Raw genomic sequence first — 25,760 nt, 5'->3', positions numbered from 1 at the left:
ATCGTTCCAATTTGCTAAATTGTGGTGACATTTCAATTTCTTTTCCATACAAAGCCACAAACAGTATAGGCGCGCTCTACTATATGCCTTGACATGCCTTGACATGACAAATACAAACATTTCCAACACTGACAACCAGTTTCATTTATTTTTTTATTTTTTGTTGTAGGATGAAAAGGACCCCTTAAGCATGGTTGGTTCTCAACGTGTCACGTGTTGTGTGTGTGTGTGTGTGCGATGGACAAAAACCATTAAATTTCACTCACGAACAAAACTTTTGACCATCCCAATGGGAAAAAATGCGAAAAAAAAATGCTTTGAGGGATGATGAAATGGAAAGTTTATGATCCAAGTATTAGTGTACTACGGGGATAGAAAGAAAAAAAAAGTGTCCTAGCTGTGGGTGAGTTCTAGCTGATGCCACATGTTTCTTTCTCATAATCGTAACAAGCTTCTAAACAAAAAAAACCACAATAAGAAAAGATTCTTTTGTTTTTCGAGAGATTATTTTCTTTTCCATTCAACGATGCTCCAACTATTTTCCATCAAGCTAGGAATAGTTTACTTTGGATGTGAAGGAACACACCGTTTAGATTGGTTCTTCCATGGCATTGTTTCGTAGATTTCGATATTTACGATTACAACGAAAACAGGCGACATAGAGAGACATTTTTATCAGAAGTACAACGTGCACAAAGCAAAGAAAAGATGCGAAAGATTGTTTCTCCCGATGTGCTATTTTATGACACACTTCGGTTTTGTTCTTTGCAGATTGTCATCATCATCGCCTTCATCAGCATCAGCAGGAGTATCATTGGCCGCCATCATTCACTGGGTCATTGGGGCTTTCTTTTGTGCAGTGGAATTGATTATCGTACAGCCACCATCTTTGTTACACAAACATGGATACGAAACGAGTGACTTCTCCTCCAAGAATGTGACACAGTGTCAGTTCATCCAACGACTAGAGCTGGGAAGAATTTCTGCAGATGATTATGATAACATTTTGCCTCCGTTGCACAAAACTCTACCAGCTCTGACAACTATTGCAATTTTCTTTGCTATGCATTTGAGCACGTTTCAAGATGGGAATGGGATAAGTTTGGCGTTTTGTTTCTCGTTTATATTATTGCACAACTTATTTAGCCTTTATCTGTTGCTATACTTTGGTAGGAACAAACTAGAGATGAGAATACTCACTCTTTTAAGAGAGTTGAAACAGAGTGAAAGAGTGGTTATAAGGATTTGAAACTTTTATTCACTCTTTTGAGAGTCATAAAAATATTACTCTAAACTAATCATTTAATTACTCCTTGACGTTTTTACTCACTCTCTCTCTCTCTCTCTCTGCAGACTAATGACTCACTCCTCGGGGTTTTTACTCACTCACTCTCTGTGCAGACGAATGACTCACTCTTTTGCGTTTCAACTCTTCAAACAATCAGTGTGAGTAAGTGTTTCGATACTCTTTTTAGGTTTGAATCACTCTACTGCACTGATTAGTTATTTAAACCGCTGCCATTTCATGTAAAGCTAACTAATTTGAATGTAACCGAGTATGCTCGTGATAAGACAAATTACAAGGAGGAAATGCCTTGTGAATATTGTACAATTCAGCATTTTGAGACTGACAATACGGCTAAATGCCGTAATAGTTGATCATAAATAAATAAAACATAAATAATTAACTTAAATGTAATTATTCGAAATTTTGTATTTCATTGGCTGGCTGTAATTTTTTTAGCGTAAACTGTATTTAATGTCAACAAAACATATGTTACAATTTATGAAATAAAATACTTACTCACTCTTATTGCGTGAGTTGCAACGCCAAGGAGTGAGTCATTTGTCGACACAGAGAGTGAGTGAGTAAAAACGTAAATAAGTAAGTAAAAGAGTCATAAAAACTCCTTATGCTGAGTTGAAACCATAAACTCCTATGCAGCATTAAACTCACTCACTCACTCTTACCCAGCACATCTGTAGAACAAACATTAGATGTTTTTTTTTTGCTTCTTCATTTTTCATGATTGTACTTCTTCGTTTAGAAGACAAAAATGTTTGCTCTTCAGGACAACTAAAGCGACTTCTTGCTTAGCATAATGCACACGAAACACACATAGTGAACAGATTAAACAATGTCACTGCGCTATTGTTTTATGCTTTCTATGTGCGAAAGGGGACATTCGTCACCGTATTGTTGCTTTTTTTTGTCAACGCAAACGCGTTCCCCTATCGGATGTAGCAAAACCGCTTATAAAGCCGGAAGAAGAAGATGCAACACACAGAACCACCGAAGGTGCGCATTTGTATCTTCAAGAGACTGAAGACTGGAGTTTTTTGTTTGAATACTACTGGCCTTGTTGTTATGCTTGCACGCATCAAAAGGAAAGCCTCTTCTTGCCGAGGCATTTTTAATAGTCCTGAAAACATTATGCAATTCTTTGCAAAACAACTAGAAATAGGTCATTGGTCTTATTTCGTTCTTGTCCCTGGGTCCTTTTACTCTTTTTTCATCACCATAGAATGTCGTAATGGTGTTTGAAGCGGATGGAATGTTTCAACCTGTGTACATCTGGAGGACTTCCCACGGTGTATGCCATGATGTGAATCAAGGCGCGGGCGAAAAAAAACACAACTAAACGATACACAGTACACCCGACTGGAAAACAGTACACCAGAAACGCCGTTGGGTAGGTTTTTGAAAAGAAAAAAAACCCTCGCAGTTTATAGCAGCATTCACGATCAACATATCCTTTCGTAGAAAAGGGCTACGGGTGGAATGTGTTCACATACATGTTGCTTCGCCGTGTACCGCGTGGTGATCATGAGCAGGAATGATACACGCTCGACATCACACAAACCCCTCCTAGGGGCATTATTGAAACGTCAACACCGTGGTGCATATTGCGTGACAGCGTCATGGACCCCAACGAGATAAACGTACGGATTTTGATTGCCGTGTCCGCCGTGTGATCCAAACCTTCAACAACAAAAGAAGCAACCTTTATGCTCACTTTTGCAGCTCTGTGACCACCAGCACCGCCAGGCGAAATTCTTATCCCCCATCGGAAGGTTAAGTCAACTAATCAACCGATGTCACCAGCATCCATCTGCCCCGCCCCCCGGGGGGATTTTGTCCTTTATACGTTGGAAAATAACACAAACGCACCTTTAGCCATATCTTTGTCGGAAATCTCGGTCTCCCCGTTTTGTGGGTCCCTGTGGGAAACTGTGCGGTGGGGGGAGGAGAGTGTGACAAAGAGGTTTAAATATTTAGCAAAACTATTTTGGGCTTTGGATGCGGTTTTTTTTGCTTCAGCAAATTTTTTCCTTGACTTTTCTTGAGGAAAAGGTCTTGACATGGAAAAGGACCATCCGAAGAAAGGTGGTTCAAACACACACATACACACACAGACAAAACACCTTTGATAGAAAGGATCATTAAACCACCTTCACCGCAGGATAATGTGGTTCCGTTTTGGTTTTTGGGCCCAATGGTTTTGTGGGTTGTAACGATACACAAAAAAAACTGGGTTGAAATCGATTTCTCTACTGACGAATTCTCAACTCAATACAGATCCGTAGAATTATTGCAAAGGCATCGTGCGTGCGTGTAGGTATCGTTTTCGATAAAGTGGAGTTTAAGTTTACGGCTCCGTAGGTAATGGTAACGCAATGCAGGTGAATGTTATATGGACAGAAAGGGCCAAATCATCTCTTCATTTCACTGGAGATCACTTTTCAAACAGGTATCAAAATTGGACCTGTGTAATCGAACGGTAGTAAAAAGTGTTTTGATGTTCAAAAAACGTGCCTCAAATGCATCGGCAAAATGTAAGATTTTTTTTCATTCTTTAAAAGATATGAAACAAAAATAGTTTGTGGATAAGATGAGCTTGTGTTCAAGTAGAAAGCAAAAAAAAAAGGAGTAAACAATTCAAAGCTTACCAATATTGTTTTATGGTAAAATTTAGAAGAGGTAATTATCGAAGCTTTCGAAAAGCAACATTAGAACTAGGTACTATAAAATAGTAATTAAAATCAATTCTTATCGTACACGAGTGTGGTGAGACGAAAGTTCACAAAATGTTCCTCACTATGAGACGAAGTTGAAAAACTAAGTAATTAAGTTTAAAGCCACCCTTGTTTGGCAAATGTCAATGTGTTGGGGTGGGTTTTTTGTTTGAACAACCGTATCACTCTTGCCTCTTCATACACACAAACGCCCCCCGTTTGCAAGTGGTTAACCAGTTTGGTTAAATATTTGCCATTCCGATGGTGAAACAGTACGAACAAGCCATACGGATGTTTCACAACCTATATGTATGTACCTGTAGATGTGTGTGATTCCCGGGGGTCGGAATCTTTTAACTGAAATGTGTAGTATTTTATTATACGTGGCTGGATCGGGTGGTTCGGTGAAGGAAGTCAATCGGAATTCGAATTCACAATTTCATCTATCAATCGATTATTTGAAGCATCATTTGTAAGTCGAACGTAACTTTGTTCGACTAGTGAGGCTGAAGGTACTGAGGTGTGGGCCGGTTTGATTTACTTTGTTTTAGCTTTTTCTTTCGCTTTTACAGCTTAATACGCTACCAGTAGCAAGGTCAGAATTATTTACAAAAAAAAACATAAATGCAAAGCATACATAACACTGCTCAGTGTGTTTGTTTACGGTTGATTTTGATAAGAATGTTTGTGTTGCTTGAATTAAAGAACGAATTTTGTTTTACTTTGTATGCTAAAGCTTCCAACATTTAACGTCCAAGACGAATGTTTTATCCAGTTCTTCGTTTTTTATAATATCTTCCAATATTTTTTTTTTTGTATGCGTTTTGACTTTTGCCGCCTTATCAGCTGGCTGGCTTTTCGTACAAACATTCAAGCCATATTACCCTGTGGATTTCAGATAAGCTTGTTTTTTGTAATAAAAAATTCAAAAAGCTAATTAAAAGACGTTAAAAGAACCCATTGTTTTAGCAAATTTTTTTCTCGCAAAATTAAAAAATAAAATATTACGTTAAACATGTAAATAAATCGTGTAAAACCCTGTAATATCTAATAAACACCCCTTATCCATACATTACGCTGAAAAGTTTAATTGATCAATGAATTCCATAAAGAATATCACTATTATATCTACAATATGTAATCGCTAAAAGATAAAACTATCGTAAAAATGTTCCCCGAACAACCATAGTCCCATGTACTGCACATTCTTATGTCTTTCCTCATTTCATTTCCGATTTGTTTTTCCGTTGCTGAGCAAGAACTTTTTGCAAGAAGCTTTAATGATGGATCTTAACCCCTTAAGCACTTGCTGCGCCGTGAAGTGTCTAATAGAACAAAACACATAAGTAGATTCACTGGCATTAGTTGTGCGTGTTCGGAAACGGGGCAACAACTTGACTAGTTGATCTATCGCTACTCGCGCGTCTGTGGAAGACGGAAAGAGCATCATCCAGGGCCCCGGATTCGAGCCCGAGAGTAACAATACTACACAGCTAGGAGTCAAGTGCATACTTGTCCTGGTAACGCAGAGTAGACACGATACGAAGAAGAGCGGCAAAACATCCCCCGCAGCTACGAAGATTAGAGTAGCATAAGTATGTTCTTTCTATTTTGGGAGCATTTTTGGCTCTGTTCGTTGTAGTCGCTTTTCTAAGTAGGGTTATTTCTTTCCCTTTTATTTGCAACTTTGATTGCTACATCGAGCATCATAACATAAGAAGAAAAAAGAAAACATTGAAGTGTGTCAAAAAGAATCAAACCAGCTCGTAGTGCAGTTCTGGCAAACGATGGCTAGGCCAAAAAAACGCCCGCAAGGGCCAAGAATCGTTAACCATTGTCCAACGAGTTGAAGTTGAGCGGGTTTGGTCGGAATGCGGGGAGATTTGAGTAAGCAAATCATGGGTGAAAGAAACCCAGCAAGATCTGTATGCAACGACCACGAGGTGTATGGGGTGGAAAGTATAAACGGGTGGAAGAAAAACTGGTTCCACCAATGAAACATTGCGGGGGGAGGTGGGTGTACGTAAGCCCACTGGTTCGAGCGGTGGGAATTTGGAAACAAACGAGCCTTTTCACATGCATATATGTGATCGGATCGAATGTCTTCTAACGCCTTCGGGTTACAAATGATTTGAAGCTGAGGAAGCATTTAGCAGTTGCGTTGAAGAAGCGAGCGTAAAGCAACAGCAAAAGGAAGAACAACATTGCTCACTTTGCTTTCCACACTTTCGGGATGCGGTAAAAAGAAACCCAACCGCACATATAATAAACATCTGAAACTGAATTCAAACGGTCAAGTACGCAGGTGCGCATTCATGTAGAACATGTCGATGTGAAAGTGAAACTCATTCAATTATGAGTCTTCTTCTGCAAAAATGACTGGAATAAGATACAAATGGACTTGTGATCCTACTTTTTCAAGATCCGAAGTAAGACGACTAATGTTGAAGGTTTCCATGGTTGGTGCAATCGAAGTGCGGGCTGCAGTGACGTGTTCTGAATGAGATTATCAAAGCATGCTATTATTTACTTCGAATGGAACACGAAGACGCACCAAATGAATGAATCAAATCATTCATGAAGGTGCCAAAGATTAACATTACAGCGTATACACGCGGAACTGGGTTCGTCTCAGATTAGTGTGAACGATGGGCATAAAAAAAACAGATTCTTGTGTTCTTTTTTATTCCACCTCAAGAATTGCTAGCGGCATCAATACGGGAAGGCGCCTCAGTAGCAAAGCGCTTTTTTATCTTATCACCAAACCTCAGCAAGCATTGACGTTTCACGCACACGCGCACACGCGGGAGCCCATCGAGCATAAGCATACACGTACACATATAAACGCACGCACCTGCACACTAGCAAACGCGAAACGCGTTGAATTGCGATGAATCAGGCTCCATGCATTCCCCCGCATAGGGTAGTGCGTCGTTTGAAAAAAAAATAGTAAGACCGCATGAGAAATAATGCATCTCTTAACACACGTATACAAACGAGGCGTTTTAGGTATTCATTCGCTTTTCTCGCGGCTACTTCCCAATTCCCGTGGCCAACACTCAATATTTCACGCTTGTTCGAGCCCTTTTTTCGAGGGGAGAACCCGTTGCAATTGGGGGATGAAAAAGAAAAAGAACACCAACGGCGCAAGGGTGAAAAGGCACGAAAGATCCCGTTTCGCTCTATTTCTCTTTTGTGCGCTCTCTCTCTCTCTCTCTCTCTCTCTATCTCTCTCTCTCTCTTCTAGCACACAACACTCTTCTCGCGCCCATTGATCCTTTTTTTATGCTCCTGATGTTCCTGAGCTGGAACGCAATCGATCGGGGAAGCATATTTTTCGTTCTCATTTCAACCCCCTGGACTCAATTTACCTGTTTCTTCCGGTGTTTCGTGTTTTTTTTCTGTAGTCTTCTGCAGGTCCGTTACAGGTAGAGGGCTCGGTTGAGAATTTTTTGGGCGTACGGGGTTGCCTTCGAAGCAACGTCAGTGAAAATCTGTACGAGAACAGAGCAGCAAACCTAGCAGTCGTCGTAGCAGGCGCTGGGTTTGTAGTTTCGTTGCGCGTTTTACGCTTTTGTGTACAACCGGGCCAAACTCATTTGTACACACGATTCATACACGCACACACAAACGCACCACCGATGCTTTCAAACGCAGGTACTTTACACATTCATTCCGTTTCGACATTTGCACAAATTCACCTTCACTGACACGTGCGGTTTTGCGGGACGATGGTGAAGAAGAAGAAAGGTGCATATATTTTTTTTCAGAGATTGACCATCCCGAAATCGATTTCCGGTCGCAGTATGGTGAGGGAAAAAGGCAAATCAATGCATCAGGACACTGGCATGCACGTCGCACCTTCACTGGACTTTCTACCGGGTACGGTGTTTCGGGTGTATATTTTGAATTTGCAATTAATTTCAATTTGCATACCATTCGCCACTTGCACCTACACCGAAACTGGGCTCGCCAGTGGCTAGTTCGCACCGCCGCTCTAGTGCTTCATAGTGAACCGGGATTGGGGATGAGAGTCCGGTATATGCTCATAAACACGCGAAACTCACCCCGTGGAACAATCGATTGCAACAACAACAACAAAAAACCCCCCACACACACACATGCAGTAAGTTGCTGGAAGACGCGCGCACACACCGCAGCAACAACACTCGGCTGCGTGGTTTGGTATTTTCCCGCTGCTTGAGCACGACCGAACGCGACCGATGCGAATACTCGACTGACCAGTTTTTCCGCACGATGAAAAACGTACTCACACAGCGTAGGGAAAATGCTTGCCGAAAAGCACACGAGCTGCATCAAACACATCCGCTAGCTGGAAAAGCTGGAACCGAACTATTATGTTGCGAGAGAGAGTGAGAGAGATGGAGAGCGAGAGAGAGAGAGAGAGAGAGAGAGAGAGAGAGAGTGAGCCGAAGATTCAAATTCCACAGACTCCATTAGTTGTACAGTAGGGTGTAAAATAAAAGCAACTGCACATAAATGAGGATAATCAGATATAAAATTGCTGTTAACAACAACATTAATGTAATTTTAGCTGTTAGAAGCCGGAGATTTTTTTGCATGAATTTTTAAATAATTCCTTTTTTATTATTCAAAAAAGAAAATATGGCAATGACTGCGTAATATGTTGGCCGCACTGTATGAGCATGCGAAATTGGACATAAAAAAATGAGACAAGCTGGATGACAAATGCTGACCATACACTACAAAAATATTTTTGTTCATATAATTTATTTGTGAAATGTTCAGACGTTTAGCATTGATTTCCACCTGTATTAAAAATGTTTAAATATAAAATAACATTTTGCATGTTTTATCGTTTTAAACCCTATTGTCCTCATCCACGAAACGAATTTTCTTCATTTGGCCACTAACGTGAGACATATATGTGTGATAGTTTAAGTAACTAATGTATATGTTATATGAAAGGAAATACTGTCTGAATTATAGTATTATCAACGTATTTCGATAATTTCGTTGGTGGCGAATTACAGCAGCACGCTCGTCGATGTTTTTTCCCTGGCTGTCAAAATTGGCATTTAAAAATAACATCGCATTCCTTATGGACTAGCCTGGTTGTTTCGTTGCTGTCACCTATCAAGCGATTTGTTTACAAAATTCGGCAAACGCTTTGCAAAAAGTATCTGAAAAATTATAACACAAATAATTTATTACAGTGATAAAGAATAGTCAGATTATTTCTGGCCAATTGGTTTGGCCAATAAATTTTATGCATTAAACTGCACATACAACAGTTATCGATTGAATCTGCATCGTTTGCATGCTTGTTCTGCAAACATTCTGAAACAAGTAGCACAATAGTACTTACAATACTCTGTAATCACTTATAAGAAGTCCTTAAGAATGCCTACGCAAAAGAAGAAAGTGAAAAAACCGAACGAAAGCAATGAGGCCAAACCAGCCGTCGACATAAAGCAGGAACCGGAAGAGCTAAAACCACTGAGTGCGTACGTTGAAGACCGACTGGAGCTCATACGGCAGGTATTTTCTTGCGTAAAGCCGAAAGAAATCAAGTATCTGCTTCCGGACTTCCTGGAGGGTAAATCAAACGACGTTATAAAAGAACGTTGCTTAGACGAACTGCTCGGTATCTCCACCAAGCGGCTACACTCAATCATCAATAATACAAAATGTCCCACGGACACGGAATCATCATCCGAAGGGTCAGATGTGGAAAAAATTGAAGGTATATTGTTCGATCACAAACACGCAGTAATACGCATTACATTAATTTATTATTATACACTTCTCTTTGTAGAGCACATTTCTTTGGACGAAATATCTTCCGATTCAGATGTTGATTCAAAGCGTGTGTCTAAGCGGAGTAAAAAAGGTAAGCGCCAATGTTATGGTTCGGGTCGGTGTGCTTCCAGCGGTACATAACGCATATCCAACCCGAGTACATCCGTGTCGGAATCGAGTGTAAACCCTGTTACGATACAATTGCCACCATGCAGATAGCCGAAACGTCTTCCGTAGGCAATAGCACACCGAATAAGCTGTTGTTGTGATACGTTGGTTTTCGTTGGCGGTACGATAACTGGCATCAAATACTTTCGTAGCAATATGCGGTGAACTTCTTCAGTGGATGTTTTGAGTAGTAGCACGATGCAAAGTGGGTTCGTCAAAGACACCTCTGTGGCCAATTTAGAATTACCTTTTCCCAAAGGCAAAATGATTGCGCTGGCATTTGTTTCATGTGCTGAAAAATTTAAACACGTAGCCATTGGTTTATCGTCTGGGTCAAGCGTTCTGTTTGACTGTTGATGAAGCTCAAGCTGCATTCGATTGATATGTTTCAAGTGTTCGTTGACTTTTGTAAGATCATTTACGTTTGCTATGATTACATCTGCTTCTTCAATTGATTCCGTCATCATTTCTTCGGTATCCATATCGTACAGAACCGCTTTACCTACGGCCTTCAGTTGTTTCAATGCAACGATATCTTTCGAGACGAATGCATCGATGCATCGATCTAAACCATTAATCTGGTTAGACAGCGGAAAACCATCAGCCTGCACAATAATTTGAATGTTACGTGCAATTTGTTCCTTGCACCTAATCGATTCCAAAAAAGTATCCAATGATTTAGAATCTATTTTTGGTACTATTATAAATGTACATCCTTTATCTGCAAGACGTTCCAGCTCCTCGACGGTTGATGATACGTCCAATATCGCTTGCTCGTCTTTGGAGCCATTTGAGATAACACTGAAAGGTTTAATAAATCCGGCTTGCGTTACCCTGCACGTAACAAAATCGGACACAATTCTTTCCACCATTAGCTTCACTGTGCCAATCGAAAGGACATCCCCTACACTGGATCGTTTCAGTTGATCGAAATTTGTTACATACTTAACTTCATCAAAACATTGATTTTGATATCTTACATCGGCCGTAAGCGTTATCCGTTGATGTTCGATTACTTGAACTTGTGACCTTCCGCTGGAGGTAAACTGCACACGTGGATAAGGACCGCTCAGCTCACAGATAATACCATTGGCCACTGTGAACGGTTGACATTGTTCGGCATAATTTTTGATAGTTTCGTTACAACGGTCAAACATAATGATGCTTTCCTGAGATGTGTAAGAACCGCACTCAATATGGAAAAAGGTAACGCCCATTTGCAGAGCGCGCTGAAGCTCTTCCGGTGTAGTATCTCTTTGCACTTTCACTGCCAGCTTTTGCCAAAGAAAAGCATTCGTTCCGATAAAATTTTCCATATTGTAATACAAAATTCTTCTTCTATTGTAGCTGATACCAGCAAACCGACCGATGAAAGGAATGGTGAACCAAAATGTAAGTTTAATTTAAATGCAAACACACTCCAAACGCAGACGACGAAGTATTGATGGTTTTCGAACATTGTTTACTACAGCGGAAAAGGAGATGACCGTGCTGGAGCTACTCGAACTGCAAGCTCGTGCTCGTGCAATCCGTTCGCAGCTTGCCTTGGAGCCAGTAACCAAAATAGAAATCGAATCCGAGCATGAAGCCGAAGATGGTCGCCATGGTGACGTTGACACTGACGACGAGACAAAGCAGCCAGCGAAAATGCGCATCGTTTCAAAATCATCCGAATCGGCGAAAAATGGCAATCATTTGAAGAATGAAAACAGTGCCCAGCAGCAGACGAAGCGTGTGCGCTTGAAACGAAACTTCCGCTTACGGAAGGTTGGCGATGAGGATGATGATGAGCAGGAGGTGTCCAGCAATCCGCCCGATAATGGACGGGAAAAATCCACCGAACAAGCGGTCGAGGATGTAGAACCGGAGGCAACAGTACCGGAACAAACTGCAGAGGAAGCAAAGCCGGTTGAAACAGTGAAGTTAGACGAGGCAGAAAAACCATCCGAAGAAAGGGAAGGTTTACCGGTAGAAGAAGCAGTCGAAAGTAATATATCGGAAGCAAACGACGTTGTCGCATCAGCAAACGTTCCGGACAGTAGTGATGCAATTGAAGAGAAAAATGTTGCCGACTCCGCTAGCCTTCATCCGGATGACGATGAAAAGCGTGAAAGCTCTCCGGAAGTTATACCCGTGGAAGCAAGCCCGGAAACGTTGTGCATATCGTCCGATTCGGAGGAAGAGCGCCTAGCCAAGGAACGTGCATCGATTTTCGTACCCAACATCGAGGAATTGGATCGTCAGGCAAAAAAACTGCCAACACCAGAACCGGAAAAGCCAGCTGAAGATACGGAACCGGAGGAAGGTGAAATTTCGGAAGAGGAACAAGTACCAGCACCGGCGGAACCTGTTGCTGAACAACAGCAAACCGACCCACCGGAGCAAACTGAAAAATCGGAAGAAACAATACGACCAGACATGGATCCAACCGAAACTGCTGAAGGTGGGCAAGAAGATGTAGAAATTGACCACCAACCCGTAGCACAAGGCAATGTGTTAGAAACGGAAACGAAAGAAAAAGACAAAGATGCACAACAGACAGAAATACACACACTCTCCTCAAACAGTGATGAATCTGATGGATCTAGCAGTGGAAGTTCATCCGATAGCTCCACGGAAGCGGAAGATGAAGAAGCCAAAGGTGAGCCAACAAAGTTAGACAACTCCGCTCACGACGATGAGGACATTGTGGAGATACACGATTCTGGTGATGAAACACTGCTACTCGAAGATAAGCCACCAGAGGAGGAAGCCAAGTCTTGGAATTCGCGCTGGTTGGAGAGTAGCCGCGTTGCTAAGGTAATGGCCGCATCCCGTCTTGGTAATAAGGTGCGCGAAAAGTTGAAGAAAAAGAAACAAATACAACTTGCAGCTGAACAGCAGCAACAACAACAACAGCAGCAGCAAGAACCGGTAGTGGATAGTCCCGAGGTTTCACAACCATCGCCGAAGACGGGCGATGCCGCTGTTGGCGAATTGCCTTCGAATATAGAGCTCGGTTCTGTAGAGCATTACCGCGAGCTGGTTGCACAGCAAGAAAGCAAGCAAGACTAAAAGCTATGCCCAGGACAGTAAATGTAATGAGTAACATTTCGAATTCAAATAAAATAAACACCACGTGGGCAACGTTTCTACATACCAGATTAATACTTTATTGCCTATAATTCAGAATTTATTAACAAAATTGTTCGTTCGTCTATTTAGGGGAGGGGGTGTAAAGGGACGTTAGGTTGCTACGATGAATGTTGCTCTGCAGCAACAGTGTGTGTTGGTACATCTAATCAGCATTTACGGCCACAACAGGGACATTCGTTTATAATTGCATAAATAATATGATATACGTAATGTACTATAGGATATAGCGATAGGATTAGCAAGGTTAGGGAAAAAAGACACACCATACCCCCTTCGCTCAACACACTCGTTTGATCGTTTAATTGATGTCGCGTGGCCACGTTACAGCAGCCGAAAGCCGAAGTCTACTGTAGTTTCCCCACTACCTAGAAGAAACGTACGTTCCTATGCAAAGCTAAAGTTGCTGAAATCCGTTTTCAGCTGTATGGTCGGTTTCTGCTGCTGGGCGGCACTGTTCCGTGCGGCAGCATTTGCCGCCTCACTTTTACTCTTCTGCAGCGTAGCATTCATCTGGTTGCGCTTGATTGCCGCTTCCAGCTTGCGCCTTAGCTCCGGTGCCTGGGCCATGAACGTTTTGAACTCTTGTGGATACTTTAGGCCAATCTTCATTAGCCACTGTATGGCGTGATCGTTCAGTGCTACCACGTACTTCGATTGGGTAGTTCGTTGCTGTTGCTGCTGCTGTTCCGGATCATCCAGATAGTTGATAAGGATCGGTACGAGCAAGGTTAGCATTTGGATGCCTGCAATTAGTCGTGCAACAAGAAACAAAGGAGGCGAATTAGCGAATGAAACACGGCAACTGTACGTATCTTTATGTTTTGCAAAAGCAACCATTGACTTTTGATAAACTCAACATTACCTTGCATCAACTCTCCTAATGTATGCATGAAATCGTTAATTACCACAATGAATGTTGTTTGTATTCGGCATAGTTTAAAATGCAATAAAGGTAGGGTAAAATACTTACGATTCTGTGGCTCCGCTAGTGCGATCAGTGCTTCAACCGTCGTAATACCTTCCAACACCAGCGCCAGTTCCTGCTCGTTGGTTGGATTGCGCGCCTGCTCCGAGTACAGATGTTCAATCAGCCGCGGTGCCAATGCATGTATGTACGGTGTGGACACTTTCAGCTCACCGTTCGCAAATATGGAACGCATCGTCTGCACACACTTTAATCGCACCGGCAACGATGCACTTTGGAAGCACTGCCGAAAATGATTTATGCACGGATACTGCAAATTCGGCACCGAAACCACACTGACCGGCGAGTGCAGCAGAAAAACGGCGATCGCCAACATTACCGTCACTTCGTCCATCTTCGTTTCCTCGCATCCCGTCTTGGTGAGATCGATTATGCGTCCGAGTGCACTCTGTAGCAGCTTGCGCCATTCCTCCCCGGACGGCGCATCCTGCCTACCGTACCGATGGGTGGCGAGCAGTTTTAGCAGCTGAACGGCCGCCTGCACAACGACATTCGTGCTTGCAATCATCGACTCATCGTGCACGGACTTTGTTGCTACCTCTTTAATAACGCCCGTTGTCAGATACAGAATCGTCGGCAGGATGGAAAGGGCACCGAGCGGCGAACAGAGAGCAGGCAAATCATTCAAGCTTTGGATTGCGCTCGCGACCAGCAAACAATTGTCGTCGCCCAGCTTTATGAGCCCATTTTGTGCCTGGGCCAGCTGGCGTTGTAACTGTTCGTTCGCCACCCGGGTACTCTGCGACGGGTTCATGCCCGGTATCTGTCGAGCAAGGAGACAAAGCACCACTTCCAGCACGGCATAAACAAGCGACTTTCCTGGAAGTATTTCACCTTCTTCGCCACCCTCCCCGAGGTAATCCACGTCCGGTGTTGTTGCCGGTGGTGCCGTCTCGTCGTTACCATTTTCACCCGTTCTTGTGTCCGTCCCATCGCCGGAAGTGTTTAGCTTGTTGTGCCGTTCCTCTTCCTTTTCCCGCTCCAAACACTCGTTGGCGGCCATTATCGTTTGTTTCAGTATCGAAATGCACAGATATTGCACCTCCACGCTGTCCCGGGTCAGTATCAACCGGTGCAGCACATTGCACAGCTCCACCGGGAGCGTTTTGTTGTGCATCAACATTTCGCGCGACCACGCCGAATCGAACACGGTGTACAGGGACTGCAGACAGGCGATTACACTGTCCAGCTTTTCGTTCGTTCGTGTACTGCAGAGCGCTTCCATGCAGATGCCAAAGATGAGATGGAAACGATCCGCACTTAAACTACCGTGCGATATCATTGCGGCGCCTGTTGGCATCGCCATTGCCGTTTGCCCTTTCGTGCCGGGAACCATTGCGTTTGGTGCATCGTTCGCATTTGCCTTATCTTCCTCCTGTTCGCGCGACAGTTGTTCCGGGTCATCTTTTTCGAATCCTTCCGCTTTTAACCACAGTGCCGCCGCGTAGAGAATTGGTGGCCACGAGATAAGGTAGTGTGGTTTCGACAAGTTCATCGTGTCGTTCGTATAGAATGCTCCACCATCGTGCGGTAACTGACTCGCATACTCTGCTGGCAAGGACAGCAGAGCATAATCTTTCAGCGCCGCCAACCAGTGCATGGAAAGATTGTCCAGTTCCGGTTGGACCAGTGACAGTAAGCTTTCGCCACGGCTCTCAAAATCACCAAACTCATCATCGAATGCTAATCTGCTGAATTCCTTCGGCTGTGCCGCAGACGGAACTGCCAGATGGGAATGATTTCCAGCGACGGTGCTGAGAGTTTTCAGCATCTGGCTAGCCGGAGCCGACCCATGCCCAACCATCGCCATGATGTACACTTGGCCCCATGCCTTCAGGATGCTTAGCTTCTCCAGCGTGGCCATACTTTCGTTGTACAGCTGTGTACTATTAGTGCGGCTGTTCAGCTTGCTCAAGTTCGACACCAGCAACTGATGGACACGGCGCAAATCGTTCAAATCACGCGCTACCCCCGACCCGATCCATGCGCTACACACTTCACAAGCCGCTGCCGTTACGTGCGACGGTGTGTCTTGGGAAAATGCGGGCCTTAGCGCTGCTCCAACCTGTGCCTGGAACTGCTCTAGCAGCAAATGGCCCGGAAACTCGGGTTCCGGCACGTGCGCAAACTTGTCAATTATTTCCTGCAAAGTTTTCAAACCCTCCAGCCGCAGCTGGTCGGAATCGCTCGTTGCAGCCATGAACGCCATTCGAATCAAATCGGAAAGATGCAACACCAAGAAATCGCCACGAGATTTTGTCATCTGCATCTCTTTCGCAGCCAGTAAGTCGAAATGATTCGAGCTAGCATTTTCACACGTGGCAATAACCTTCCGGACACATTCCGCGGCAAATACACGCGTTGGCCAACGGGGTTGTACAGCGGGGTGCGTTGCCTGGTGATCCTCCGCATGGAACTCCATGTTATCATCGTCATCATCATCATCGGCATCGTCTCCTTCACCATCGTCGCCACCACCATCCTTTCCCCCAGTGGCTCCACCACTTCCAGCACCAGCACCCCCAACACCGCCACCACCGCTAGCAGCCCCACCAGTCGCTCCAGCCACCGCACCTTCCGCCCCGACGGATGAATCAGACGCGACCGTAAGCACATTCTTGCACATGCTTAACCACTGGGACAGATTCTCCGCGGCCAGTATCTGCAGCATCGAGGTGATGGTATCGTGTATGTTCCGCACCATCTGACTATCGCTCTCCGTGTCAAGCATACCGAACAGTACACCGGGCAAACCGTAATCGGACAACGCGTATCGATCCTCGTCGCTCACCAGATTTGCGGCGTGTTCGCAAACTTCTTTCGCTTCGCGCGTTGTTAGCTGCCGCAGACACGATACAGCCGCTTTTCGTAGCATCAGATAGTTGCTGCTAAGGTTCTGACACAGGTTAGGAACTAGGGACGATAAATTGACGTTGCGTGGAGCGAACAGATGCAGCTGCTGTAAACATCCCGTCGCTTCTGCCTGCACCAACGGATCCGAATGCGCTTGCATAATGGCCGCAGCACACAGGAAGGATGATCGTGCAGTGGCAACCGAATTGGAGTCGCCCTGCAATTCCGGACCAATCGTCGTAATCAGCGCGCTTAGCACACGTCCAATGCACTGGTGCACATCGACATGGGACTGTGGAACGGTGAGCAGAAGCTTCAGTGCGAGTGAAAGTGTCGGTTCGACGTACCCGCGGAACATTGGACCGCCCGAATCGGCTATCAGCGATAGTGCGTATAGTGACCACACCTGTACGACGGGTGAGCTACCATCTTGCGCAAGAGCCAACAAGATGGAAACGCTCGTGTTCAGATGCTGGGACGAACCCATGCCACCGACGTACCGATGTAAACAGCCCAGCGCCAGCGAATGTCCCGTACGCGTCACAACGTCGCGGGCAGATTTTAATCGATCGAAGCTAGTTTGCGCCAACTCGGCCGTTACACGCGAATCACCCACCACCTGTGCGATACGCCCAAGTGCTTCACCGGCCGCACAGCGCAGTATCGGATTGGCGCTCGTCAGTGCGCTAATGATCAAATTCGTAGCACTCTTGCGCACATCATCCTGCCCGATCGCTGACTTCGTTTCCGTCAATCCCTTCAGCCCACTGAGCAGGGCGGTAAAAATGTTCATCTGTACCGCTTCCTGGCGGGAACTTTTCGCATGCTTTATACACTCGCCAAAGTGTTCCAACATCTGTAACCGGTGTTTGTTCGCTACCTTCGGGAAGATCAATCCGAACAGTATCACGGACATATCGATCACGGCGACACCGAGCGGTAAAGGACCGGGACACTGTTCGCCGGCCGCGATCCCCCGGAACAGACAGCAAGCATCATGCTCTAGTGCACCGGAACCGGCTGCACTGTTCGGTTGCAGCTAAAATAGAAAAAAAAACACACCAGAAAATTAATTCAACGATCCTTACAACCACGACATTAAAGCTTCACATGTTGGCATGTGAGGTGAAGCACTTTTTTGCTGTTTTTGCTAATTTTACTACCACACGCTACATAACAAAAAACAAAAGCTTGACATTTGTAACAAGCGTAAGTGGAAACTTGGTGATACGTGATGAAGAAAGCAACTTTGCGTTACGTGAATGCATACTGGCCAAATTGATGCTAAAAGGTTTACTTTCGTACTGATGTGCTGGTTGGTTTTACAATGCATACAAGTAATGCTTTAATAATACAAAATAGTAAAACAATATTTGTGAGAAATGTAGTAGACAAAATGGAAGAATAAAAACACACAAAAACAATAATTGATAGTAACAAAAATAACAAACACAAAAACGTAACTCAAAATCATTTCCGTACGTTTGTTTGCATTGAAGTAGAGATAGAGAAAATAAGAAAGCTAAAAACAAACAGCTATTAACAAAATTTGCTAACGGACAATCGTAATGAATGGCAGGAAATGTGATTTGAATGAAAAGCGTAGTTCACGTTCAAGAACAAAACGAGCCAGGAGTCATGTTCGTGGCTACTGGGAAATGTGCACTTTTGGCAAATGGTACTGATAACAGACGGCAGATATATGGGCAAGCAAGTCACAGGACAAGAAGGGCACTAGAAATGATCTCACTTACATAATCACCGTCAGCCTTACGGTTCGGTTCCATCTAACATTGGTGTACAGTATTTGTTTGTTTCGTTTTGTTTCATTTTTTTTTTGTTTCAATATCATCATCGTATTACAACAACAAAAAATTGTACATCAAATGATGACAAAGGCAAGAGAAGGGGACCCAGGAAGGTGATGATTTGTGTGGTAAGATAGAAGTGGAAGAAAATATTCAATTGTACAACTTTGTTAAACATGGTTAGCTCCGAAACATATTTTGTACAACGTTGACCCATTCTTACACACGCACACACCCACGCAGGATCCACTCGAATAAACGAACCACTAATTTAGTCATTTATTTGAGTTTCTCAGGACAGGTGTGAGGTGAGAATCGTTGGAAGCTTACCTGATCTTCGATCGTGCGATGATCGGTATCCTGTAACCAGGTGCCTAGTATAATTGAATCATCACCATGGCACATCTGCCTCAGGAAGGAGGTCGTAGTATTGGCCGGATTTTCCGTGAGTGTAAATTCCGACACAAGCATACGAAGCAGATGCGTGTATGAAGATTCCAGTGCGTTTGCCGGCAACAGGGATAACGTTTCGTACAGTCGCAATCGTACCATCGCTGTCGGTGCCTTCAAGTGTTGGCCATAATTTTTCAGCACGGACGTTATGCTACAAAGGCGAGAAAAAGAAAGCGGTTACACAATTCAAAAGAACGGGAAATTAAAAAAAAAACACTTACTTGATCAACATCGCTAAAGCACTTTCGATCGGTGTCAGCAGCCGGCGCGTGATATCGTCCGTAACGAGTTCCGGACAGTGCAGCAAGAAACTGTGCATCACCGACAGCGCACCAGCACGACCCTCCAATGTGACCTGCCAGGTAAACGCATCACCCCTTGCCTTTTCCGATTCCAGTTCCTTCGTCGAGCGCGGAAAAGCGTTACGCCAAAGCAGTAACATACGCGGCAGCAAACCCTTCACTACCGGCACACCCAGTGTCATGATGGCTCCAATCAGTAACCATCCGGCCTGCGTTCGGTTCAGTGACAAGCGACTGTTTTGACTAGCCGTTCGAAGCAATTCTTCGGCGGTGTTGAATATTATTTTGCCGCGCGTATGCGGTATGCCCAGGGGTGAATATCGTACACCACCGAGTACTGCCGCCAGCGCACCACTGTACCCCGAGATAGCATCCGGCGATGTGCGCATCTTCTCGATTGCATCAATAAACCGATCAATGAGCGGCGTAATTTGGCTCGGCACGGCAACGCATAAGCAACGCAAACACCAAGCCGCAGCGAGCCGTGCTGCCATGCAGGGATGGATCAACACGGCACAGATTGCATCGATAAAGTTAAGCGACTGGTCGGCGAGCAAGTTCTGTGCGGTAGTGCCAAGCAGCAGCACCAAACTGCCAAGTTCCTGCAGCGCGCAGACGAGCAGATGCTGACTGAACAGGGTCTCTTGGTTGGAGTCTTTTGCATTTTCCGGATTAAAATCAATCGAATTCATTTGCTTCGCGATCAGATGTATCAGTTCCTTGCAGGCGGACGATTGTGCCTTTTCACCCAACATCTTGCCAATGACGGAGCGCAGTATGAAGTTGATGCACTTCCTTGAGTACACCGCATCGACGTGTGAGGAGGCCGCCTTAGGATTTGCCACCAGATCCAGCACGTGCACTAGAAACGATTGCATATTGCGCTCTAGCCAAAGTCCTCCCATCGTTTGCACAAACACGACGTACGCATGGGTGACACCGACCCGCACTTCTCGGTTAACGCCCGAACTGCCCTTAATAATTTCCCCGGTGCCCTTCAAGAATGATACACCGCCGCGCAAAAAGCCGGACATTAGCACACCGAGCGCTTCGTCCAGCGACACCGGACGAAGCGACTTCGTGCTCGACGATGACGCTGTCATGCTGCTAAAGTTGCGCAAACTGCCATTCTGCGTGCAAGCGATGAGCGTACCGAGCAGTTTGGCCACCGCACACCGGACCTCGTAGTTGCAGCTGTCGAACGCACGGAAGCACAACGATGCCAAACTTTCCAGCTCGGACGTGTACAGAAATGGAGCGTGTTTGGTCATCTCCAGCAAACAGTTGGAAGCGGCCACCCGGACCGCCATCACGCGATCGGTCAAGCAGTAGCGTACCGCCTTGTAGATGTCCTTGTGCACGTTCGAGATGGCCGATCCCATGCCGGCGCACACCTTCTCCAGCGTCATCATGATTTCGATGCGCGACTGTGATTCTGCGTTCTTGAGCGATTTTAGCAGAATCTGTACCGTTTCCTCGTACGATCGACCCATCATGCGGCCGAGCTTCTCGTACATGCAGCCCACCACACAGATGGCGGCCAAACGGGTCGGTAGATAGCTGGGCGAATCATCCTTGTTCTTCAGTATGTCGTTACACTTGTTAACCGTTTCGAAGAGCAGAAATGTATCGCCGACCGAGAACAGGGTGGCCAGACAGCGTGCAATTAGCTTGCGCGTCGGAGGCCCCGGTGCACCCTGAATGTGTTGCGTTAGCTGTTCGACCAGCTTCTTCTGGCAGCCCTTGATGTCGGACTTTTGGGCCGCCACCAACACCTTGTCCAGGAAGCGCAACCATTCGAAGATAAATACGGGACGCTTCTGTTCCGGCAGCTGGCTGAGGGCGGCCTCGTTTAGCGTTAGGCTGTGCGACAGCTCCATTCTAGCGCTGAGTTCCGCTTCTTCTTCTTCTTCGTCTGGTGTCGCACCGTTGGAAGTGTTTGGTTCGACCGGATGAAGCTGCGGAAAGTGTTTTAACGACAATGTCGCTGCGTCGCGAATATATCTGCAAGCAAAAAAAACATAAGGAAATAATCAATCTTTTTGGGAAGTTTCTTTATAAAATAATCACATACGGTAAATGGATATAAAACTGTATGAAAACAGATAAATCAACTATAAACATTTGACTCCTATTGTTCAAATATATTGAGGATTTTTTTAATGATTTTTATTTGTTAGATCATTGATAGTAATTCTATCGGATATCGCTTTTTTATGTGTTGTTTTGTTTCACCACCGGTTTGTTCGTTCGGTTCAGCGATCTTGACACTGAAGCCATATAGGGAGTTTAATGTCGAGCAACTTTCCTTATATTGCTGCCATGTGTCCAACGAGCTGGACTTTACGGCATGAGCGATCTATAAAGCAGCATGCTGATGGAATCACTTCTTCTCTGCGCATGATCTCATCGCACATGTCGAATTTAAATTTTTTGTGTAACAATCGATCAAAGCGTGAAGTTAAGAACAATTTTGTTATTTAAATTTGTTTGTAATAAGAAATTGGTAAGAACCGAATAGAAACGGTTTAAATAGCGTTTACCAATACCAAATACACTTCTCACAAGAGGTAAGAGGTAACGAATAACAGTTGACCGTGAAGAGGAACCGAACGATTCCTTTCGATGTTTTCTGTCCTATACACAGCACGACGCACAACAAATACATTGATTTGATTTATTGGCTTAGTTCTTGATTTTCATTGCCATATCGAAGGCATTACATGGCCGAGCTACCTGAGCTAACAATAACGTGAGCAAATTATGTTTCATATACTTATTTATTTGTTATTTACCGAAACAGTGATAGATTTTCGATGTGTCCCATATTGTTCATGTTTTGCAAAAAAAAACAACTATTTTTGGTGGTTTGGTGGGTGGGTATGAGATTGCTAAACTGCTGCCGGAAAAGCACTTAACTGTGCCAAAAATTTGCGACTAAGCACAATCGAACGGATAATACATTTACAGGACGGTTAATGGTTTTACCGACGGGTCGTTTATCGTTAATCCCTTCTCTGGCATGGAACGATGAAATGAATTTAAATATGTTGCGGAAAACAGAACACGTGGAGGCACATGCTGCACGATCGACCGATCGCAATTTGTTTACAGCGCGACGGAATGTTCGATTGTTGGATTTTATTTTAGCTTTTGCACACAGTACCACCAGTTGCTACACTTGGAACAGACGTCCACCCCGTTTTCGATCGTGAGGTCGTACAGCATAGATAAACTGGATTTTGGGAAGGAGCCGTAACACTTGTCAAACAAATTGGAAGCTTTCCGAGGCTTTTCCTCAAGCACAGGCAACATTCCAACGTATTGATCCTGCCTGTACGCGCCTTTTGTGTTTAATATATACACTTCATTCGAACCACCGTTCAGATTGGGGACCGTTTCAAGTCAAGCTTGAAGGAAGCCGACAAAAGAAAACAGGGAGAAAAAAAAGCAACAAAACGAAGGACAAACGTGTAGAACGCACGGAAAGAATTCGTCGACCGTACGTCACGCGACACCGTACCGGGGCAAACTAAAAGCAAAGTGCTTATGTTGAACGAACCGGCAGCAGCGGAAAATTGACCACGATGCATTTATTACCGGTTCCGTCGCTTATACCACTATACTTCGGGAACTTGGCCTTCGGGCAAGACGAGAAGCCTCGCTTAAGCTAGGATACCGAGAGCCGAGAGCGAAACGCAACGCAAAGGAATCGCAGCAGCAGCAGCACCAGCGTTATGTTGGCTATGCTTTTTTTTATGCATCTTAGCAACCGCTCAGCGCTCGCGGGTTAAAAAGGCTCGAGCAAGTGCTTAGCATCCCTTTTTCACCAGAGCCATCGACCCAATAAAAGCTTTGTGGGATGGGATTATTGTTCTCTTCTGGCGGTTTTGCTCTCGTTTTCTCACTTTCATTGATCTGCTGTGTTTCTCCCGCGATGTTGTACCTTTTGTTGGGGCGCCGTCCACAAGTTTTTTGTGGTTACTGCGTGAAGCGTAGGAAAGTTATCATAATCATCGCTTATTTCATTGTGTAACAACTAGTTTACGCCCATACGGATTCGTGTGACTAATTATGAGAAGCTCACAGTTGCCGGTACGAAGTAGGTTGTTTGATTTGGCATTTAACGTTATTAACATGCCATGCGCTTTTTTTATTATTTTGTCTATATTATAAGAATTATTTCATACAAGTTTTGAAATTTTAGTTTTACGGAATTTAAATTCGGTTTATAAAAAAATCTTCCTAAGAAAATTAATTTTACAATAAATATGCTTAAACTTTAATGATGTGTGCTTTTAGCGGTACATCGGTGTAATGTTGTAGCTTTAGCACCACCTGTGTACAGGCACTGGTGGGTTAAAATCCTGTTATCTTTAGCTAGATAAGTAAGCAAAACTATTAAACAAACGTCCTTGAATGTTTGAGCAGGTCGTTCTACAAGTACAAACACCGAATTAAGCAAAGCGATAAGCATATTTCAAACTAATTACCCACGGTAATGCTAACCGAACACGAAAGTCCATTTTGTCCCAAACACCACCGAAGGAGGTTAACCATCGGTAAACACGCCAACTACAAAACGGCCTCTAGGGACTCTCGCTTAGCGCACAGCATCCCATTGCCGGCAAGCTGTACCCGGACTAAGAGGATAGACATTGCTGCAATATCGGAGAGAGCGTAGCTTTAATGATTATCTTTCCGTGGTTGGCTCTTCTGTCTGTCTGCCAAACTGCCCATAAAAGACGACTGACGCCGGTCGGATCAGTGCGTGTCGGTTGTATGGTCCGCCGCCGGAACATACAGCGACCCATAAAAGTGAAATCTTTTTTGGCAACCATCAGAGCGTCAACGGCGCATTTGGGAGGTGCAGAGCGGGTGACTGATGGTCGAACGGGCTAACTTTTTGGCAACAGTTTCAAACTAATAATTTACCGCCTGGTGGAGAAACGCTTAATTTATGCGCACAAAATGTTGCATCGATGGTTTAAAGCTGTTCCAGCCAAAGTTCGGACCACCCTTTTGATCCAGACTGTTCAAGTTTCATGTTTCACATTGATAGATGTTTCGGTTTGGTATTCCGCTGCAAAAAAACATACATACAAGATAAAACTAGCAAACTAACGCTAAAATAATTCAGTGCATTACAGCTAAAATTTTTTACACTTCAATTAACCGCTACCAGGGTATATTATATCACAAGTTTGCTTTTAGGAATTCATCCTTTCCTCCCATTGCAATTCTTCCGCATTATTTTGCACTTTTAATTCCATTCCGCCTACATTCGATTCGATACCTGCCAATTTTTTTTATTTTCAATTAAACACGTTCACTCGTTGAATCGTTGTCCAGCGATCCGCAACCGACGGTTCCGCCACACACGTTTATCAACCGCACATCGTATAGCGCATGGACACAATCGAACTAGCTGAATTTATGGGCAATATCGTCATATCGCCACGGCAACAACGCATGGCCACATATTGAATCAATCGTAGTAGCCGTGACAATGCCATCTTAAATTATATCAAGAAACGGAATATCCACCAGACGGAGGGCTTAAATTTTTTCCTCGTTTGGACGATTCTAGCACTTTGTTCTGCCCACACGTTCGTTCGCTCTAGGTCCCCGGAATGGTCAATCTGAGCAATTCGAGGAGCAGGAGAGGAAAAAAAATACACACAACGAAATGATATCATCAGGAAATGGGTCACCGCAGCTAAAGATAGTGAAGGAAACGCACCACACACACCACACATGTTTTCATTCGTGCGGCATTTTACGCACATCAGAAATAACAAATAAACTACCCAGCTCGGAGGTACACTTACTATTTTTTGCTATTTTAACATAATTAACACGAATCGCAGCTGATTTAATCCAGACTTTTGCACACAGCGGAGGAAAAAATACGTGCGAACACTTCTTCCCGTTTTCGACTTCTTCCAATCGCTTCGAAGTTATGACACGATGCAGTTTCGGCAGTTGCGCTTTCTGCACCAAATTGCACTATTTCGCAAGCGTGTGATAATGATCCGAACCTTCACTAGTTATGAACAAATAGCAATGCATTTCACAAAACACACTTTTTACGGAATACGTGCGATATTTAGCTACTTTTTCGACTATTGTTTTTTTTTCTTTCCAAAACATTGATTTTGGCAGATTTGCTGTAGGGGTGTGTTTATGGTACTCTACCCGTTACTTCACTTCTTCTGTACACAGGGTGTCACTGTTTGCACTGTGATCGATACT

At 44.3% G+C, this 25,760-nt stretch overlaps 4 protein-coding genes across 12 annotated transcripts in view; 1 reads left to right on the top strand and 3 right to left on the bottom strand.

The window, feature by feature from the left end:
* LOC125764306 (dystrobrevin beta) overlaps positions 1–8,383 on the bottom strand; it is a 38,810-nt gene extending 30,427 nt beyond the window's left edge. For 2 of the 5 annotated variants that reach the window (XM_049428440.1, XM_049428444.1), the window contains exon 1: positions 7,389–8,383. The gene's annotated coding sequence lies outside the window, so the exon portion shown is untranslated. The remainder of the gene's footprint in view (positions 1–7,388) is intronic. The other 3 variants (XM_049428441.1, XM_049428442.1, XM_049428443.1) reach the window with 3 other exon arrangements.
* A 730-nt stretch (positions 8,384–9,113) lies between these two features.
* Positions 9,114–13,437, top strand: LOC125764308 (ABC transporter F family member 4). Its single transcript, XM_049428447.1, has 4 exons — positions 9,114–9,745; positions 9,818–9,892; positions 11,317–11,361; positions 11,441–13,437. Exons 1-4 carry the CDS (start codon positions 9,403–9,405, stop codon positions 13,021–13,023), a joined length of 2,046 nt encoding a protein of 681 aa, XP_049284404.1. The 5' UTR covers positions 9,114–9,402; the 3' UTR covers positions 13,024–13,437.
* Positions 9,789–11,488, bottom strand: LOC125764327 (uncharacterized). Its single transcript, XM_049428478.1, has one exon. The coding sequence runs from the start codon at positions 11,283–11,285 to the stop codon at positions 9,906–9,908; it is 1,380 nt and encodes a 459-aa protein (XP_049284435.1). The 5' UTR covers positions 11,286–11,488; the 3' UTR covers positions 9,789–9,905.
* Positions 13,094–25,750, bottom strand: LOC125764271 (HEAT repeat-containing protein 5B). 5 transcript variants are annotated; one of them, XM_049428315.1, is made up of 7 exons: positions 25,337–25,750; positions 19,425–21,509; positions 19,081–19,354; positions 18,697–18,729; positions 14,075–17,981; positions 13,967–13,981; positions 13,094–13,847 (listed from the first exon to the last, which is right to left on the bottom strand). In XM_049428315.1, exons 2-7 carry the CDS (start codon positions 21,383–21,385, stop codon positions 13,489–13,491), a joined length of 6,549 nt encoding a protein of 2,182 aa, XP_049284272.1. In that variant the 5' UTR covers positions 21,386–21,509; positions 25,337–25,750; the 3' UTR covers positions 13,094–13,488. The 5 variants fall into 5 exon arrangements, with proteins under 5 accessions (XP_049284272.1, XP_049284269.1, XP_049284270.1 ...); XM_049428312.1 differs by lacking the exon at positions 25,337–25,750 and adding an exon at positions 22,301–25,314; XM_049428313.1 differs by lacking the exons at positions 13,967–13,981; positions 25,337–25,750 and adding an exon at positions 22,301–25,314.
* Positions 25,751–25,760: the final 10 nt, after the last annotated feature.

This window comes from Anopheles funestus, chromosome 2RL (assembly GCF_943734845.2).
Source record: "Anopheles funestus chromosome 2RL, idAnoFuneDA-416_04, whole genome shotgun sequence".
Taxonomy (NCBI): Eukaryota; Metazoa; Arthropoda; class Insecta; order Diptera; family Culicidae; genus Anopheles; species Anopheles funestus.
Note: the sequence above shows the minus strand (reverse complement) of the source record. Positions and strands in the feature narration are given on the sequence as shown.

Bases quoted from the DNA above. Each gene is read 5' to 3' on its own strand.
- LOC125764308 (XM_049428447.1), top strand. From the start codon at position 9,403: ATGCCTACGCAAAAGAAGAAAGTGAAAAAACCGAACGAAAGCAATGAG. The intron at 9,746-9,817 runs GTATATTGTTCG...TTCTCTTTGTAG, and splicing joins AGATGTGGAAAAAATTGAAG to AGCACATTTCTTTGGACGAA. The intron at 9,893-11,316 runs GTAAGCGCCAAT...CTTCTATTGTAG, and splicing joins GTCTAAGCGGAGTAAAAAAG to CTGATACCAGCAAACCGACC.
- LOC125764327 (XM_049428478.1), bottom strand. From the start codon at position 11,285: ATGGAAAATTTTATCGGAACGAATGCTTTTCTTTGGCAAAAGCTGGCA.
- LOC125764271 (XM_049428312.1), bottom strand. From the start codon at position 22,341: ATGAACAATATGGGACACATCGAAAATCTATCACTGTTTCG. The intron at 21,510-22,300 runs GTAAATAACAAA...TTTTGCTTGCAG, and splicing joins GAAAATCTATCACTGTTTCG to ATATATTCGCGACGCAGCGA. The intron at 19,355-19,424 runs GTAAGTGTTTTT...TCGCCTTTGTAG, and splicing joins GCTTTAGCGATGTTGATCAA to CATAACGTCCGTGCTGAAAA.